At 62.2% G+C, this 18,944-nt stretch overlaps 1 protein-coding gene across 5 annotated transcripts in view; it reads right to left on the bottom strand.

Moving 5' to 3' along the window:
- CBFA2T3 (CBFA2/RUNX1 partner transcriptional co-repressor 3) overlaps positions 1-18,944 on the bottom strand; it is an 83,076-nt gene that overhangs the window by 13,818 nt on the left and 50,314 nt on the right. For 3 of the 5 annotated variants that reach the window (XM_070451405.1, XM_070451403.1, XM_020911729.2), the window contains exons 2-6: positions 12,523-12,669; positions 9,472-9,549; positions 4,978-5,219; positions 4,794-4,883; positions 346-527 (exon numbers count right to left, since the gene is read on the bottom strand). In XM_070451405.1, coding sequence (XP_070307506.1) covers positions 346-527; positions 4,794-4,883; positions 4,978-5,219; positions 9,472-9,549; positions 12,523-12,669 — 739 coding nt within the window. Of the gene's footprint in view, positions 1-345; positions 528-4,793; positions 4,884-4,977; positions 5,220-9,471; positions 9,550-12,522; positions 12,670-13,270; positions 13,393-18,944 lie in introns of those variants that run through there. The other 2 variants (XM_020911726.2, XM_070451404.1) reach the window with 2 other exon arrangements.

The raw sequence follows: 18,944 nt of genomic DNA, 5'->3' as shown, positions 1-18,944 counted from the left end.
TCAGCCCAGCACCTGGGGACCTCGGGCCACTGGACACTCAGGCACACCTGTGGGGAACTCCTGTCGGGCAGACTCTCTCCTGCCTCCTCCCTTGTCCTCCTGGGGTGGGGTGATGGGCATCTGAGTCCTCAAGAGGCCTTGCCACGGCCAGAGAGGGTGGCCTCCCAGTGATCAGCCTGTGTGGTTAAGGCTGAACTTGACCAGCCCAGTGGAGGCAGCCACGGAACACAACACGGTTTCCACCTGAATTCTCAGCCCTGGCACTGGGTGCCTGCTGAGCCTCAGCAGGAGGGCAGCTCTCAGGAATCAGAAGGGGAGGGCGCTGCCTGTTGCGCCCTTAGGTACCTGTCGGGGGTCCTCCTCTTGCCGTTGTCGTTAACCTCCAGCAGGAGCTCCGAGGAGTCGACAGGGGAAGAGGCATCAGCATCCAGCAGGGCTTGCTCGTGCTGGGCCAGGTACTGTGCAGGGCTCTGCTTGGCCAGGCGGGCGCAGTGCAGGAGCTCCCGCTGCAGCAGGGGCAGGTTAGCCTGCGGGGAGGGCGGGAAGGGCTTGGACTGTCTGCCGCCTGAGGTCAGGGCACAAGGGTGCTCAGATGTGAGGCAGGGAGGCTAATGGCCAGCATTGCTCTGTGACTTTGGGCAAGATGCACAACTTCTCTGGGCCTCGAATTCCTCTGCTACAGCTTGGGAATGAGGGCAAGACCATGCCCCCAGGGGATTTGGGGTTTTTTCCCATCACTAAACTCCCTTCTGCTCTGGCATCAGGAGAAGGCGAGGAGGGTTCCTCCTCAGGACCCACTGCCTGCATCCATGGGAGCAGGCCTTGGGTGAACCCCTCTCAGAAGAGAGGGTGAGGCTCAGAGCAGAGGGGCGGTCCCTACACTCAGCTTGCACCATGGAGGAGCAGGACCCCAGCACACCTGCCCTGGATGGCTGGCCCCTGCCTTCCCACGTCCTGTGGGTCCCCAGCCCGGCCTGGAAGGAAGGCTCTGTGTGCCCACATCACTGAGCTGACACGTGGTCACCTCCCGGGGGAGGGGGGTGGTCTGGACACGACCACTCGGCTCCACATTTGTGGGTTAGGGCACCACAGCACAGGAGGGTGTGGTGTGTGTGGGGTGGGTACAGGATTCGAATGCAGATCTGGCCTACAACAACCGGACGTGACCGCTGTGTCCTCCAGCCTCCGCCCTCACCAGGCTCTGGGCCTGCCAGCTGGGCTGCAGGGGGCTCTGTGGTCTTCCCAGAACCACCGCTGGGCAAGGGGTGCAGGCTGGATGGGGGCCCAGCGGCAGGCCACTCGGGACAGCCAGAGTTCTGAGTATTTGTAAATAAATGCAGTTCCTCAACTTTCTCATGGTGTTTCCAAGCTGCCTCGCAGCCCCTCCCACCTCCGCCTCCCCAGCCCCCGCCTGCCATCCACCCGGATGGATCAAGCAGCCGATGCATTTTTGTGAAGCAGCACCGGCTGCCAGGCCTGTTTTTCTATTTGGATAGCTGAACAAGGGCCAGCCCGCCATCTGTTGAACACGTTAGGAGCATGAGCTGGGAAAGGAGGTCCCGGGAGATCGGAAGACGCCAAACATCCTCCCTCCCCCTCCTCTCTCGGCACAGCAGGGCGGGGACAGCACGGCTGGCCGCTGTCCGCCCGCCACCCATGGAAACATCTGGATTCCTGGCCAGCTGGGGCCAGCTGGGAGCGGGGCCCCTGGGCAGAGGGCCGGCCGGGTGGGTGGCATGTCCCAGCTCCTGGAAAGCCCACCACACAGCCACGCACAGTGTTGGGCTCAGGAGAGGATGCAGGGCTGTTGCGGCCCTGGGCTGGGGGAATGGGGACCCCCAGGCTGGAAGAAATGGGTAGAAACTGGGGGGGCCTCATGTCCCTCCAAGACAGCAGCCTGAGTGCTGTCTCCAGGACTCAGGGTGCCTGGGATGCCTCACCACTGAGATGTGAACCCTGCTCTGCTGCTTGATCAAAGGCTCCACCCTGCCCTCTTCCCAGAGGGGAACTGAGGCTGGAGGGTGACGGTGTCAGTGGAGCAGGTGTCTCTCATGTAATGAGGGTTTATGATGTTTCTATCATCTCCACTGCACACACAGCCTGCATGACAGGGGGCCCTGTGTCAGCCCACGCTGGCTATGCTGTGTGACTGTGGGCAGGTCACCTAACTTCTCTGACTCCTGCCTCACCTGCAGCTGGAGCTGCAAGAAGCTGTGGCTCCTCCCATTCCTCCTGTGAGTTTACTGGTCCAGTCCCACCTGGGGAGGTGGTGGTCACACCCCAAGGACCCGAGAGGGGACTGGGAAATGGGGGTTTCAATTACCCGAGGGCAGAGCTGGGTGTGAGCCTGGTGGACCGGATGCAGCTCCTGCCTCTTTCATAGGAGATGGCCCAGGGGGCCACCACGCAGGTGCACCATGGTGGGCCTGGGGGGGGGCCATCAATTCACTGGAAGGCACTGTCCTTGTGGCTCCCAGGTCACAGGTGGGAAAACCGAGCCCCTCCCCCGCCACCAGCAGGCCGGCACACCCTGCAGGCTCCCCGCAGTGCTCTGCATTCTGAAGAGGCCAGGGTCCTACAGTGAACGGGGGGGGGGGGTGGGGGGGGGTGGGGGGGGGGGGGGTGGGGGGGGGTGGGGGGTGGGGGGTGGGGGGTGGGGGGGGCAGGGGAGGGGCACTCCCCGGGCAGGGCTCTGGCCGGTACCTTGTCCACAAGACCGGGGAATAGGCCTGACCTGCCCAGAAGCCCCATGTCAGGCAGGCGAATGGACTCTATCCCTGACAGCACCTCGGTCTAGGGCCCTGGGCAGGGCCATGGGCATTCAGTGTGGCCAGCACGTCCCTCACCCCAGCTGCCTGCTACCGGGAGGGCAGTCAGGGCACCAGAGTCCTGACAGCACCATGGCCGTGCTGAGGGCAGATGGGACACCAAGGCAGGCGGTGCCAGGTTGGGTGTGCCCCTGAGAGGAGGCAGGGGGTGGCCGAGCTCAAGGGGCAGGGGGCTGCAGGCCTGGTTGGGTGAAAGCAGGGATGTGTCGTGTTTTCCCTACTCCTGGGTAAACATGGGCAGCTGACACGGGGAGCGGCGTCTGCTGTAAATATCTGATCTGACAGAAGAAGCAGGCGCACGGTGTCCCCAAAGATGGGGAGCGAGGAGTCAGCAGTAAGTTGAAAGGAGGAGCGGGAAGGGCTCCTGATGAATGCAAACAACTGCCAGATGGGGAAGCCTGGGCCCAGCTCAGCGTGAGCTCAGCAGAGTGTGGGCGGAGGGCAGGAAGGCAAGAAGAGGCAGCGGATGTGGGGGCGTGATGTGGGGTCCCCTCGGAGGAAGGTGCGGGCCTGGGGCACACCCTGTGCGGGCCGGGGGGCTTGGAGTCAATGGATTCTGGTACCCCTCCACGGGTGGGGTCCACAGTTTCCCTGCCCGTTAACTGGACACAGTGGCAGTGTCTGTGCCGCCCCCTGAGGGCTGCTGGGTGCTCGGTGGGGACAGCTGCAGAAGAGCTTTTCAGGGGATACCTGTCTGTGGAACCCCTGAAATCCCCAGATGAATGGAGCACATGCCAAATTCTTTGCCTGATCACTCCCTGCAACCTTCCCAACAGCCCGAGAATGGCTCCCAAGTTACAGCTGCAGACATGGAGGCATTCTGTAAGTGGGACTCTCCTGGCCCAGGACCACAGGGGCTAAGTAGCAAAGTCAGGGCTTGAACCTGAGCACATTTGCTCTGGCCTGTCCCCTGGAAGGCAGGCCCCACTGGCACACAGCACGCATGGAGGGATGAACCCACAGCTGTGAGCATCACTGTGGCCCAGAAAACAAGAGCCCGAGTGGGGGATGTCAGCCACATTCAGGGTGGGGGCTTCCCAAGTGCACTGTGGAACCTGACCTGGGGAGGTGAGAGAGCAGAGGTGCCTGTGGTCAAATACGTTTGGGGAGCACCTTGTCTCCACCCGCTCTGGGAGATGTGCGGTGCTCACAGGGGAGCGAAGGCCCTGAGAAGTCCTGCAGGGCAGACTCGGGTCTGAGGCTGTCTGCACCTACACTCCTCCCGGTTTTGTGCCGAAGCTTTGCTCGGTGCTTTGTTCAATGCAGATTCTGACTCCGGGGGTCTGGGTGGGGGGCCCGGAAGCCTGCATTGCTCACACGCCCTGGTGTAGCTGCCACCAACCCAACATCAACTGCTCCTGCCGAGAGGCCCTGGTCCACTGTTCATCTTCCATGATGACCACATGAGGTGGCTTCCCAACTGACACCCACTCACCCATCTGTCTGCTCACTTACGAATCGGTGGTCTGTCCACTGTCCCAATCCCCTCACTCTGTTCCAGGCACAGGGCCGCAACACAGCAGGCACACACACACCCCACAGCCCCCACCTCAGTGCCTCTGCAGGCCCACCCCTGCCTCAGGGCCTTTGCAGGCATGCTCCCTGCTGCCTGGAAGGTTCTGCTCCTCGCTCTCCTTTTTCATTGAAATGCCCCCTGCCCGCAGCTCCACAAAATCTATGACAGGTCGGCTGGCACATAGCAGGGGCTCAGAACATAGCTGTTAAAGGGCTGAGTGTCCTGGCCACTAACCACAGGACTGGTCCTGGGAGCTGCATGTCAGAGCCTGGGGTCAGGAGAGGACGGCTCTGGCCCAGCAGAGGGTTTGTAGCAATCAGCCGATGGGTCAGCACTGCTCTCCCAGGGGGTGGGAGATTACAGTTTTGAGGATGGGGCTGATCTAAGCTGGCAGAGGATAGACTCAGGCCTCCTGGGGCCTCAGGGTAGGGAAGGGGGTTGGTCCGTACCTTCAGGAAAGGGATGACAAATGGCCGCAGTGGGAAGTTGGTGGCCTCCTGGAGCTTGGAGTGAAACTCCTCGATGGTCAGCGTGGAGTTCTGGGGAAGAAGACACTTGGCTTCAGCCTGGGGAGGGGAGGGCAGAGGCCGAGGCTGGCCCGGCCTGGGGTCACCGCGTCCCCACCCGACTCACCACGAGCCCCAGCACCAGCGTGCGCACACGCTCCCCGATCTCTGGGGAGATGTCGCTGCCGAACTGCTGCAGGGTGGCCAGGAAGCGCTTGAGCTTGCTGAGCTGCCGGGCCCCACAGGCTGGGGGCAGCTGCTGTGTGGACAGTGCGGCCGTGCATGAGGTGGCCGGGCCATTGCTGAAGCCGTTGGGCGTGGACGGAGCGCCGCCGATGGCCGTGGGCGAGTGGCTGCTGCCGTTCATCACTGCGGGGGGAGGGGTGAGGATGCAGCAGAGCACCATGGGCCCCACAGACACCCTTTACATACATGCAGACTGAGGCCCCGGTGCAGGGAGGAGCTGAGCGTGGCCACCCTCCAGATGTGCCCCCGCTCAGCTGTCCTTCGGCCTTGCTCTGGGTTGTGCAGTCAGGCCCTCCACACCCAGAGACACCTGGGCCCTCCAGCTGCCTGGCACCCATGCATCTCCTGTGAACAGGTGGAGGGGCTTCCCTTCCATCGGGATCTGCTGGCCCATCTTCTCATTCCCCTGAAGGTCAGTGACCCTCACACCCGTCATGATGGCCCCAGGCTGTGTCGCAATGCCTACACAGACCCCACTGCCTGCATGAGGGCCCCAGTGCCAGGCTGACGGGGCTCAGGGTGGGCCAAGGGAGCCTGGACCCCAGGACAAGCTGGGCTGGATGCTGGCAGGGTCTGCTGCACGGCGGACATGTGTGCCCATGGGGCCTGCTGTGTGTAGAGGATAGGCTGGTGACCCAAGGGGTCTTAGATGAGCTTGTGCAGGGCCTCAGGAGCAGCACAGTGGGTCCCAGGGTGACAGACACTGGGGTGCTGTGAAGTGGTCCTGGGACAGGACCTTAACCTCAGGGGAGCCCATCCCCAGGGGCAGGGAGTCCTCCCATGCCTGGCCACCTGCAACCTGCCTCCTGGCCTCAGAGCCTGCACAGAGGTCAGGGGTAGAGGGCTTCCAGGGTCCTTGATGACAGGCGAGGGGGCTCTGGACATGGACACCTCTGGGAGTCCCGCAGCGCAGCCCCAAAACCCAGCAGTCATTCACACCTCCGCAACCTGCTCCTTCAAGTTCGCATACTCGGCCTGTGTGTGCTTGCCTGCCAGCTCCTCCCTACATGACCCTCCCCCTTACACACGCCCTTCATTCCCCACGCCTTCCCTCCCTTAGCATCTTTGCACGCACACTCATACAACATACCAAATACATGTGCACTCATGCTCATATACATATGAATACATGTACACACAACACACACATGCTTGCACACAGGCCCATATGCATCACACACATGCACACAGGTAAGTGCACGTGGACAGACTGCACACCCCACGTGCACAAAGATGTATGTATGTTCCCACACATGCACACAGACACCACAAACATACTCCCCCATACATACCTGCACATGTGTACACCCGTGTGTGCACACAGACACGATGCAGTGCAGCCCCACAGCACACACGCGTGCTCTCCCACCCATAGCACACACCTGGGCACACCCGCACAGTGAACATGTGCAGGTCAGCATGGTGCACACATACACGTACCAACACGGTGTACACGCACCCACATGGTGCACACACAGGCACCAACACCGTATACACGCACCCGCACGGTGCACACGCACATACATGCCCACAGAGCGCACATGTGTGCGTGCCTACACAGCACACATGTATGTGCACACACATACCTCTCACTCACTCTGCTGTGGTTCCCAGGCCTGGCCCTGCCCCCATTCCCCTCCACCCCGCCAGGCCTTGTCTGGCTGGGTCTGTGCAGAGGCTGTGAGCTCACATCTCGTGGTGGGGATTCTGAGGGTGCTCAGAGCCACTGCTCCCTCAGGGCTGCATTTCTCTGAGGCTCCAGCATCCCCTGGTTATGAGGGAGCAGGAACCCTTTTCTCCATGATTGGGACGTTGCCGGGCTGGGCTCTGGGAAGTGGCCCCTACAGAATAGCTTCCTATAATCACTGTTTACTTGGCCACCTTGGACAGCGGGCGTTCAGTTTGCCCCTGCAGACCACACAGACCTGTCATCCTGCCCTGGCTCTGGGGGTGACCTCTGCGGACTGTCTTGGCCTTGCCAGCATGGAAGGGCAGGAGCACGTGAGGTGGGACCACACGCCTGCCCCTCTGCCCTGGGCCTCGGCTCTCTCAGGGCTTAGCTTTCCAGGTCCCGGTTACCGGCTCTGTCTGCCCCTGCAGGCCCAGGGGACACAGCTCCTGCTGTCTCTAGCCCCATTCCCTGGGCTCTGGAACTGGCCCACCCTGTTAACCCCAAGTCCGCTGTCTGGTTGGCTCTGCCCACATCTCCAGCTTCCATAACCCCTCGCCTGCAGCGACACCTGCAAACACTCTCTTCCCCTCACTGAGCAGCAGGTCAGGGACCACCCCCCTAATCCACGGACGGTGGGCCTCACAGTCCCTGCGCCCTGCATGCAGTGTTCAAGGTTGCCTTCTGCCCCTAGATGCCCTGGCACCATGACGCTCCTCAGTGGCAGGCTGACACAGCCCTGCCCCCCAAGTGCCCTGGTCAGGAGTGGACGTCCCAAACCAGCCAGACGTGCTGTGGGGGTGAGACTTGGTCCTGGCCTCAGTTTCTTCATCTGCAAATGGCCCTTGGCCTGAGCCAGAGGTGGGGTCTCAGGGCCGGGAGGACAGTTCCTGGCTCCCTGCGTCTCACGCCCCTGCTTGTAGAACACAGGTCATGCTTCTCCTACCAGAAGGGGCTGAAAATGCTTGACCTGACTGCTTTCACGCGCTGGGTGATCGCTTGTCCAGAACTGGCCCCCACTTGACAGACGTCTGGGAACCACTGATTGAAGGCCAGGGTCAGCACCAAAGCAGACGTGCCCCCTGCGTGTCCTGAGGAGGGCCGGCTGCAGGCGGGGGGCCTGCTGGGCCCCTCGCCCCGTCCTCCATTGGGCCCTTGGCGCTGCCGCTCCCTCCCCTGGAGACGCGGTGCAGGTTGAACTCTGTTTGCTCCCTCTGGGCTGAGGGACCCTAGGAACTCTTTCTAGAACCCACAGGTGACGCCCTGGCTCGGGGACAACCCTGAGGACAATGTGCCTCATTCTGGGGACTCCCTCTTTCCCGGGGAGGGGTAAGCTCCAGACACAGACAAGAAGGGCCCTGTCCCTCCGATCTGTGTCCCAGGATTCGGGGACCAGAAGACCCCACAGTTGTGCTACTTTTCTCTGTCACTGCGGAGCTCCACTGATCCCTCGGTGGACACCAACACACACACACACACACCCCGACTGGGACTGATGACAGCCACTGGCGGTCACCCAGACAGGCTGGAGGTGGCCTGCTGCATGGGGACCTCACCACAGCAGGGCCTCCTGGCCAGCTGCAGCAGAGCTGGGCCATCACTTGGGGTCTGGCCTTCCAGGGGCTTCAAAGACCTGTGGCTGTCCCTGCTGCCTGGGCCCCCGCCCGGCGGCCCCTGGCCCGGCCTCCCTGTGGCGCCCTTACCCGCTGGCCCTCGGTGCCTGGTCCTCCCGCGGCTGGCCTGCCCTCGCTCGCAGAGTTCCCTCCCGGGCTGCCGGGCAGTCTCAGCAGCTTGCTAAAGTGACGCCGAAAATAACCCCCGGCCACAAGTGCTTTCATTCCCACAACAGGTGTGTTACTAAGATAGACCACACGTGTCCCAGCCGAGGTTTTTGGGGGCACGGAGCAGCACCCCCACGGCTCCCCCAGGCCCGGAGCCTGGGCGGGGTGGGGGGAGCTTAGGATGAGGCATCGAAAACAGCCCCTCCTGCCAGCCCCCAGCCCGCCCTCGGGCACCATCCTCCTGGCCACACAAAGCACCCAGGCCTGGCAGTACCGCAGCTCCATGGACACACGGGGCCCCAGACGAGGCCACACACCTGGGCTTACATTGCTGCGCGTGCAGGCTGACATACTCCCAGCATCGCCCTGCAAGAGCCTCCCCTATGGCACCAGCTGCAGCCCGAGCACTGTGCTGGGAATGTCCACTGGTGACCAATGCCTGTGGAGCACCCTGCATGTGCCGGGGACTCCCATGACGTGACCAGCAGCACCCTGGGGCTCCGTGTCGTTGCCTTCAGCGCTGGGCCCGTGACTGCTTTTCTACAGGTGGGGTTCCCTGCCTGAGGAGAGAGTGCCTGCAAGGGTAAGAGCAGGGTCTGCCCTGGGAGAGGCTGCGGACTTGCTACTGGCATTCTACCATCCTGCAACTCTGGGACCTGCCTGCTTTGCCCAGTTCTGAGGTGGGGAGATGGAGGCTCAGAGAGGCCATCCACCTGCCCAAGGTCACAGTGTGTGGGCGGCAGGGCTGGGTATGAACCCGGTCTGTGGGCTGGGGACCCCACCGCTCAGTCCTCCTGGTCAGCCCCTGGGCCCTTGTTCCCTAAGGGAGGCCGGCCTAGCATGGCAGATGCAGGGGGCGCAGACAGGGCAGTAGGCACTGGGCCAGGACCTCTGGGAGAACAGTGGTTTTTGTTATTTTACTTACAGAGACAGACCATAGACCATTTTAAGCAGCCATGAAAACGGCCATGGGGCAGAGACATCGCAGGCCCGTCCTCTCGATCTGTAAGCAAAATAAGAAAAACACGCTGTGAGGAAGGAGGCTGGGCTCCGGACCCCACCCGGGGGGGTGTCTGCAGCCGGCCCCTCCCCTGCCTCTCGACAGCGTTTTGGGGGTTGGGCCTCTGTCACCATCTAGGCCCAGTCCACTCCCTTCTCTGGGCCTTGGCTTCCTCGTCTGTGAAATGGGCGGGTCAGGGATCTCTTGGGGCCACTTCTGGTGGGAACTTCTGGGGCTCAACCGGAATTCTGGCTCCTCGTGGGCATGAGTGGGACACCTTGGCTCTTAAACAGCTGTTTCTGGAAGGTGCCTGGTGATCCCACTTGGCACCATCCTCAGGGCCCAAGCTGAGGGGCTGGGGATTTTCATCGACAGACAAGCCAATGATGGTTCCAAAACAAAGGCCAGGTCTGAGCTGCCGTGATGGGTGGAAGCACCAAACAGGAGGAGAGCTTTGATTTGTCTGAGCTGAGGTCAGTGGACAAAAGCCACAAGGAGAAAAGCCGTACCACCGAAAACAGAGTGTGTGCCCCCTGTCGCAGGGGGTAAGAGCAAGATGGAGTGTTTGCTCCTTAAGGGTCCTCCCAGCTGCAGAACAGCTCCTCACATCCCTCCCCAGAGTTCTCCTGGCACTCCTGTCACCTTCCTGTGGCCACGCCACAGCTTCAACTCCAAAATAAATTTGTGCCCAGGGCAGTCACCGGGCAAGAAAAAAACCACAGCCCTCAAGCCGTGGCTCCCAGTCAGTCCCTGGTCAGCTTGGCTCGCAGGTCGGTCCTGGGGCAGCGGGGGAGGTTCCTGGCAGGAATCCATGGGCACTGCAGAGGATCCGTCTACTCTGGGCACCACCAGCCAGGTGCACAGATGAGATGAGATGTTAACCTCATGTTAACACCCTGCTTTCAGGGAATTCCGAGGGTTAGTGAACAAACCTGAGGCCACCCCAGAGGCAGCCTGACACTCAGACAAAAGCTCCCAGCGGCCAGAGGGAACTAGGTGTCGGCTTAGAGAAGAAAGACCCATTCTCTCATAACTTCCATGCTCTGAATAGAGCTGGGACCCTGGCCAGAGGGAATGGACCCCACACCACACATGGCCCTGCCACCACACATCTGTTCACCAGGCCCGGTGGCATCTGACCCCAGCCTCATCCACAACCTGGAACATCTGTTTCCCAGACCAGTGCCTTCCGGAACACGGGCTCCTGGACTGAGAAGAAAGGCAGGCCACGGAGCCACGCCCACGAGAATCAGAGACCCTGGCTCGGAGCCTTGGCCAGGTCCTCCGAGGGTCCACTGGTCTCTCCTGCTTGGAACTGCTTGGACAACAGAGTGGGGGCGTCATCATCCCAGGGGGACCTGCTGCTGCCCCGTCAGGAAAATTCTTTTTCCCACGTGGGCAGCACGGACACCCTGGGCTGCACGGACACCCAGGGCTGCACGGATGTGGGTGAAACTCAGCTAGGCCGGAGCCTTCCCTCTCTACTGGTGAGGATGGATGGGGCAGCTGCAGTCAGTGGACAGAGATCGGCCTGCAGTTCAGCCCGAGGTGAGGGCTGACTCTTCCGGAGAAGAGGGAGGGGTAACCGGCTGGCCAGAGTCCCCAGGAGAACAGTGAGTGAGCAAACGGGCCACCTCTGGCCCCTCCTGTGTGGCAAGTGCAGGCCGGGCACTCAGGAGTGGACGGCAGGGCCCCGTCTTGAGGCAGGAGGCAAGTGTGGGGACACGGGCTCATCCCAGTGTCCATCATGTGTGGGGACCCTGGCTCAGACTGACCCCGCTGGGGAGAGGTACTGGAACTGTTTGTGCCAGACAGTCCTGTGTTCAGGTGGCCGCACCTGGGAGCAGGTGACATTTCCCTGTTTACCAGCAGAGACCAGCATCCTGCAGAAAGGGACCTAGCTGGACCCCTCCTCCAGATGGGGGCCAGTGCCTAGCCTCTGATGGCAGCACCAGCATCATTTACAACCAGGAACAGACAGAGCCAGGCTGGGGCCTGGGCTCTGGGAAGAGACATGGACCCCGGTGAGCAGGGTGGGGCCTGAGGAACTTGGGGGCGGCCAGGGGCTGCCAGGCTGAGGAACTAAGGTTCCTGCTCCACAGAGGGCCTTCATTTGGGTCCGAAGCCTGGGGAAGGGAGCCCTAGTGTGGGGCTTTCTGACCTCTGAATGTGCGGATGGTGAGGCACGTGGATCGCCCAGAAACACTTAGGACACATTGCTGAGCCCCTGGTCTTAGGGACAGGGAATACTGTCTCCCACACAAGCACAAGCTGGGGGTCTCCTTCCCAACTGCTCCGACTCAAAGGCCCAGGGCTCCAGGGGTGGCTGTGGACTCCGCAAGCCTACCTACACTCGCTGTGTGCACCAAGATGCTCAACTGTGGCCCAGTGCCCGTGAGGCACCACCTTGGGGTATGGTCTGCCTACCTTGTTGCTGGCAGCTAAGGGCCTGTGGACCCAGTTCCTGGCCCACCCACACACCTGGCTCAGGACTGGCCGCAGGGCTCTTCCAAGGGCAGAAACGCCTCCAACTGCCCCTTCATGGGGTTCAGGCCAAACAGGATTTGCCCACATGCAAGTAGCCTGCTGTGTGACCATGCAGAAGTCCTCGTCCCTCTCTGAGCTCCAGTATAGCACCTGACCTTGATGGAAGGCTCACCATGTGCTCGCCCCGCTGAGAATTATTAACTCATTCGTCCTCACAGCAGCTCTGTGAGGCAGGGCCATGGCCAGCCCCGCTTTCCCAGTGAGAAACGCCAGGCCCAGAGAGGTTAAGAACTTTCCCCAAAGTCACACAGCTACCAAGTAGAAGAGCTGGGGTCTGAACCATAATGAGATCCTCCCTCTCAAAGGCCCAATGCGGGGTCGTTTACAGGTCCAGGTGAAAGTTCGGACCTCAAACGGCTTGAGGGACACCCCCACCCAGAGGTGACTCTTCCCACCGCCCCCTTGAGACCCAGCCCTGGGGTTACTCACTTGTGTGGGGTGTGAAGGAGGGGTGTCGTGTGGCCCCCTGGGATGCGGCAGGTGGTGGGGGTGGCATGCTGGGGGGCGTGGCCCGGGGCTGCGTCTTCACCTCAGCTGGGGAGTCGGGCATCGCGGTGGCCTTCTCCTTTCTGTCTGCTGTGGACACCACCGGGGTGGGGAACGGGAGAAAGAGACAGAGAGCAGGTGAGTCAGGCCAAGGGGTAGAGGGATTGGCACTGCCCAGGCCCACTTGCTTCCTGGGCGAGGCCCCAAGCAGCTGGAGCCCAGGTGGGGGACACAGCCCACAGCCCGCCACGGAGAAGCCCCAGGTTTGCTCACAGGTGGCTGGCATCCCACCCACCTGGGATCAGACAGCAGGATGGGTCAGCCCATTTCCGGTACACTGGAGGGCGTAGCTTTGAGAACCTGGGCCGCCAGAACAGGCCTGGGGTTCTCATTGTGGGGGTGACCCTGGGGAGCTTGGGTTTTCTCAACTGCAGACCAGGGAGTCAGGGAGCACCCCCTGAGGCTGTGGTGCCCCCACTTCCTTAATCAGCAGCTTCTGGAGGGCCTGTATGGATGACCTCCCCACCCCCATTTCTTATTCTGCAGGTGCGGGGCTGGCCTGAGACTCTGCATTTCTAATGGGATCCCAGGGGAAGCTCTCGCTCAGAGACACCCTAGCATTATCCATCCTAGAGCAGATGCTAAAAGGCACATCTGGGGGTGTTCCCCAGGGAAACTGGGAGGCGAGAACCTGTATTTTCACCGTTTCCTGGCCCAGGCGACACCTGGGACCAGCCAGGCCAAGGACACATTCGATTTCAGGCCATTTTAGGCCTGGCCATCCAAGTGTGATCCACAGAGCAGCAGGTCCTGCCCCGGATTCTATGTCAAAGATTCCACAGAATCCCGCTGTGTCAAGGATTCTGATGCTCTGCTAGGAGCCAGGGTGTGGAGACAGGGTGGAGATGGGAAGGAGAGACCCCAGCCTGACATGCACCAGAGCCCCTGGGCCCACAGAGCAGGCCCTGGGAAAAGGTCTCTGGGTGACTGACTGTCCACGTGAACCTGAGGCAGCAGCTGCCCAGGTATTCAGCTGGGGGAGGGAGTGAGCCTCTGGGCCACCCCTGACCCCTACCCACTTGGCCCCAGCTCAGCGTCAGCCAGCATCCAGCGACCGCAGAGACCTGGGAGGGCGGCTGCGACTACAGGTGGGCGTCCCCGCCTGTTACAAACTGGCCCAGCCTGTGCTGCCTGCCCGCTCCCCACCCCCACCACTGCCCATCCTGTTAACCCTGATGGGGTCTCACCGGGGGCCAGGGGGTGATGGGGCTGGGCTGGACACCTGTCAACACATTCACTTCTTCCCCTCCTCCTCCCAGGGGCCCCACGTGATCTGGGCCACCTGCCTCCATGGACCATGACAGCGACAATAAAGTGTTTGTGTCCCAGACTGAGCAGACCTCCTTCCTTGCCCCCACGGCCTCCATACTGGGAGGAGACGCCTGCAGCACCCCAGGGCCCCTGAGGTGGGAGCAGAAAGCCCCCTCCTCACTGTCCCCACGGAGGGGGAAGCAGCCAGTCTCCGGCAGCCACCGGGCCGCACAGCACCTGCTGTGCCCTCAGCTGTGGCCGCCCCCGCCCCCCCTCGCCGGGCGCCCTGCCCCCTGCCGCCGCCTGTCAGGAGCTGACGGCCGGGCACACGTGCACTGCAGCTGTGGGGGCCTGTCAACACCATGCCTGGCTGCAGGGCCGGTGGCCAGTCCCCACTGACAACCAAAGAAGGCAAACGTGGCCAGCGCCACGGGCCCTGGGCCACCCCTGTGGGGTGCAGTCCTGCCTGTCCTGGCCAGCCCTTCATCTGACCAGGCCACCCTAGGGCAGGCGGTCCCGCCAGCAGGCTGTCCAGGGAGGGTACTCAGGACGCCAGGCTGGGACGCTGGGGACATGGCCTGTTTTGACCTTTCCAAGTCCTTCCATGCAGGGGCTTTGCTGGAGTGTCACAGGTGGAGCAGACCAGAGACCCCGGCTAAGGGGGCATAGGGGAGGGGTGGACCAAGTGTGCCTGCATCGCATGGAGCCTCTCACCCATCCCTCGGGTGTCTACAGGCCCTGAGGGCAGAGCTCCAGGCTGCCCACCTATGGAGGAGACATGCATGCACTTGGTAGATGAGTCATGGCTCCTGTTATCGTCAGGAAACCCAGCACAGGGAATGCTGCTTCCAGCCCCGTTTTACAGGCACAGAGAGGTGCAGCCATCTGCCAAGGGCACGCAGCACGTATGGATGCGTCCCCACAGGGCACACGAGTCCACAGGGTTTCAAGGACTGGTTTGCATCAATGAGAACTCTCCTTGCAGGAGAGGAATCAGACCCAGGTGGATGGAGGCTGCGGGTTAGTGGGGGTGCATCCCCACCTCCTACGCTGGGTCTTGGGTCCCTGGGCTGCACATGGTGGGGCCACGGGTGCAGGAAGCCTCACATATGTTGAATCTTGTTTGAGTCTGGCTCTATTGCCTGATGGCTGTGTGACGTAGGGCAAGTCACTTCACCTCTCTGAGCCTTTCTACTCCTCTGTAATGGGTGATGGTGAGCTCTCAGTGCAATCAGGAACGGTTTATGAAGCAATGTGAGGGCTGGGACCCTGCTCTTGAGGTTGCCCTCAGCCCAGATCCAAAGCAGAGCATGACGGAGGCCCTCAGGAAAGAGCAAGGGTGGTGTGAAGATGGCCAGGAACAGCACAAACGCCAGCAGGAGCGCATGGGCCTCTCTCTAGTCATGCAAAGAATCCGGACAAAGCTGGCAGGCAGTAGGGAGCCCATCAGGGTGTGCACAGGCATCACCTCTGCTGCCTGAAACCCTCAGCAGTTTCCACTGCACATGGGGCTCCCCGGGGCCTCCCCCCAACTCCCCTTCCCTCCTGGGGCTTCAGCTCTGACCTCACGTCCTCAGGAGAGGTGCCCCATGTGAGGGTCTTTGGCTCCCCTGGCATGTGATCCCCTCTGAGACGACCCTGCTTCCTGACTGCCACCACCTCCCCCACCTCAGGGTCTCTGGCTGGGCTGGCACTTCCCGAAGGCCACCTGTGCACATGCTGGAGGCCAGGGCAGGACCCAAGAGTGAGGTCACTGCTGGGCAGCCCTCTGAGAGGAGGGGGCTCCATGCTCAGTGCCTGGAGGGGGCAGGTCAAGGGTCCTGGCTGCCCCAGCCCCAAGGTGGGCAGACCCAGGGGGCTGTGGATGCAACCACAGCTCACCCTGGACACTTGCCCTCCTCAGGGCTGGCCAAGCGAGGACAGTAGGGTGTGAGGGGGCTAGAGGCCCACCCTCCAGATAAGTGGCCACCTCTAAGCCGGGCTCCCTGTGTCTACATGGGCACACTTGTCACCCACCTCCCGGGGTGCAGCATGGGTCAAAGGAGACGGAAAAGAGTGCTTAGCGGAGGGCAGGGCACCCACCATGGTCGTACCATCATGGTGGCAGCTGTTAATTGCTGTTATTAATTACTGCTCTCTCTCTCCACCTCTGCAGCCCTGAGCTGTGTGTGGAGGGGCCAAGCCTGCCCGTCTGCTGGCCTGCATGGTCTGAGGGCACATGGCTAACAAGCTGCCAGATGGGCAGCCTCAGTCTCTTGAGTGCTGGACTCCTGACCTGCCCCTAGCCCCTTCCAAGGCCCAAGACCCCCAAGGGCTCTGGCACAACCTGAGTGCCTGTCTGGCCGCCCCATAGGGCCACCCAGGGGGGACCCTGAGCCCACAAACCAGCGTGAGCAGGAGCTGGCCAGGTCGTGAGGGCTGGGTAGGGGTCCACTGCGGGGTGCTGAGGGCCAGGAGGGCGGCAGCTCCCACTGCCGTGAAGACTCCTGAGGGTGCCAACGTGGTTGGCAGGGCACAGCTCCCAGTGAGGTCCAGACTCCACCCAGAAGCCTGAGCCGGCCGCGTGGCCGCTCTTTCCCCTCCCCCACTCTCAGGTCCTCCACCCTCTGGGGTCCACTCCCAAGAGTCCCAGCCCCGGGGGAGCCGGGTCCTGTGCCCTGCACGTCCATGCAGCCTCTCGTTGCACCCTCATGCCCTCCCCAGAAAGTGCCATCAGTCCCTGTGCCTGCCTGTGAGAGACACTGGACATGTCCGTGGGACACCCTCCCGGCTTGAACTGTCCCCCCATACCCACTCTGGGTCTGTTTCCCCACTTCTGACTCTGAAGTCGTTGGGGACCCTCAGCCCCACAGACACCCCCACCCAAAGTCAGGATATCCCCTGCACAAGCCCCCTTTAAGGGAGCTCTGACTTAGCAGGTCAGTGAGGGGCCCTGGCAGCTGGACCTATGTCTAGCTTTAAGTTCCTTCACTTTTATAAGATTAACATATAAATAACAGCTCCCCAGGCAAGGGCTTGGCACGTGTCCCATGCACATCAGCGTGACCAGTGAGAGTCCCAGGGACGACTGTGACCCGGAATGCCACACCCTGCAGGAGGACTCAATGCGTCTCCACAGGGGCCCCCATCAGGCCCACTTGTGGATGGGGAAACTGAGGCTCGGGGAGGGCAAGTGTCTTGTTCAGGGTCTCAGAGCCTGACAGACAGCAGGGCCTGAGCCTGGGGCTCTCCAGGGGTGGCTCAAGCCCCAGGTTCCACCACTGCCTGGGAGATCAGAAAGTTCTGCAGCCACCTCGTGCTCCCTGGGGAACATCATGTGGGCCGACCAGACACAGAAAGGCTGGCTGCCTGGGTTTGGGGCTGGGGTGGGTTTGCTGCTCCAAGTCAGTGGGTGACACCCCAGGTGCCCCAGCTTTGTGGCAGGTTAAGTGCGAGGACCATCTTCCCAACTCTCTTAGGCTCTTCCTAGGTGTCAGAGCTCCGGGAAGGAAGAATAGGGGCGGCCTCAGCATCCCTGGGCCTGCACTGGCCCCATCAGCAGTCAGGGGCCATGGCGGCCACAGGACCCCATAGAGAAAAAAGTGGGAGGTGGGGTGGAATTGGAGAAGACACGTCTGGGCTTCTCCCTGACCAGGGTCCCTGTCAGCTCCCCAGGAGCCCGGAACAGCGGCCCTTATGCTGGTGTGTGTTGGGGGGAACTCTTGGGGTGCCGGCCCCTCCTCCAGGGTCCCCTCCCCGTGTGCTCAGGGGGCAGGGATGCGCCAGGGGTCCAGCCAGGAGTCTGACCCTCGCACAATGTGGGAGGCAGCCTAGCTCTGCTCCATCTGACAGACAGGAAACTGAGGCACAGAGAGGGTGGGTGACCTGCCGAGTTCACACAGCCGACATGGGCTGGAGGTGGCCCCAGAGTCCTACCCACCCGAGACCTGCTGCTCCCTCTTTCACTCCTCTTTGAACTGTCCGTCCCTCAATCCCGGAGGGTGGGGGCCCCCCTGGTGTCCTGATGTCCTGATGTCCGGCTGCGGTGCAGGAGTCAGAGGGTGAGAGGGGACGGCCTACTTGGTTGCAGCCCCACCCACGGCCCCGGCTCTGAGCCCTCGAGAACATTCCCAGACCCGGGCGGTGCTCCCCAGGCCCCTGGGGACCCTGTGTGTTTCCCAGACAGTGGCTCCAGTTCCCACTAAATGTCACCAACCCGTCGACAGAGGAAGCCGCTCTCCAGGGCCGAGCGGAGCTGGTGGGAAAGAACACAGAATGTGCCGGAACAAGCCACCCCATCCATCATTTTCCCTGTTCGCCTGTGTTCCCAGCCCGCCCTGCCCGGCTGAGAACTGGCCACAGCCCCGCGCTCCCAGCCCTGGGGTTCTAGAACCCTCCACGGGAGGGGGCCCTTAGCATCAGCACAGCCCAACCCCCACAGGTCCTGTTGCAGAAGCAGGGCTCGCTTTGGCCTCTCGTGGTCTGACTCTGCCATCACCTCATCTGACCCTCACAGAAGCGGCAGGAAGTGGGCAGGTGGGCCCAGTACCGACAGGTAACTCCGCTCCGGGGGCAGGGCCCTGACTGTGAGCCCGGCCTCAACCTGAGCACTCCACGCAGCCCCCAGCCTGCGAGGCGGCCGATGAGGAAGCCCAGGGCCCAGAGGCCACTCTCTGCGGAGTCTTGGGCTATGACCTGTGACGTGCCCAGACCCCGTTCCAGGCACCGACCCACAGGCAGGCAGGGTTCCCCAGGCCCATGGAGGCTTGGCGGGGAGCCCTGTACCCTGAGGAGGGGTCCTGCTCCCCGGCCCCAGTGTGCCCCTCGGCAAATTGCCCGGCCGCAGCCTCCACCGCTGCAGGAGGGGACAGGGACAGAACACCAGCGGTCCAAGCCCTGAAATCCTGGCCTCCGCCCTGCGCTGGGGAGCAGGCCGAGGTCCGGACACTCCTGCCAAGGTGTGCTGAACGCTGGACTTTGCTGGAGGCAGAGGGGTGAGTTGACCCCTAAGACACGTCACCTGAGACCATTACCAGGTAGCCCCTGCCTCTTGGCGGGCATCCTGAGTGCCCTCA

The sequence above is a fragment of the Odocoileus virginianus genome, chromosome 20, assembly GCF_023699985.2.
Source record: "Odocoileus virginianus isolate 20LAN1187 ecotype Illinois chromosome 20, Ovbor_1.2, whole genome shotgun sequence".
Taxonomy (NCBI): Eukaryota; Metazoa; Chordata; class Mammalia; order Artiodactyla; family Cervidae; genus Odocoileus; species Odocoileus virginianus.
The sequence above is the reverse complement of the archived record's forward strand: the minus strand, read 5'-3'. Positions and strand labels throughout refer to the sequence as shown.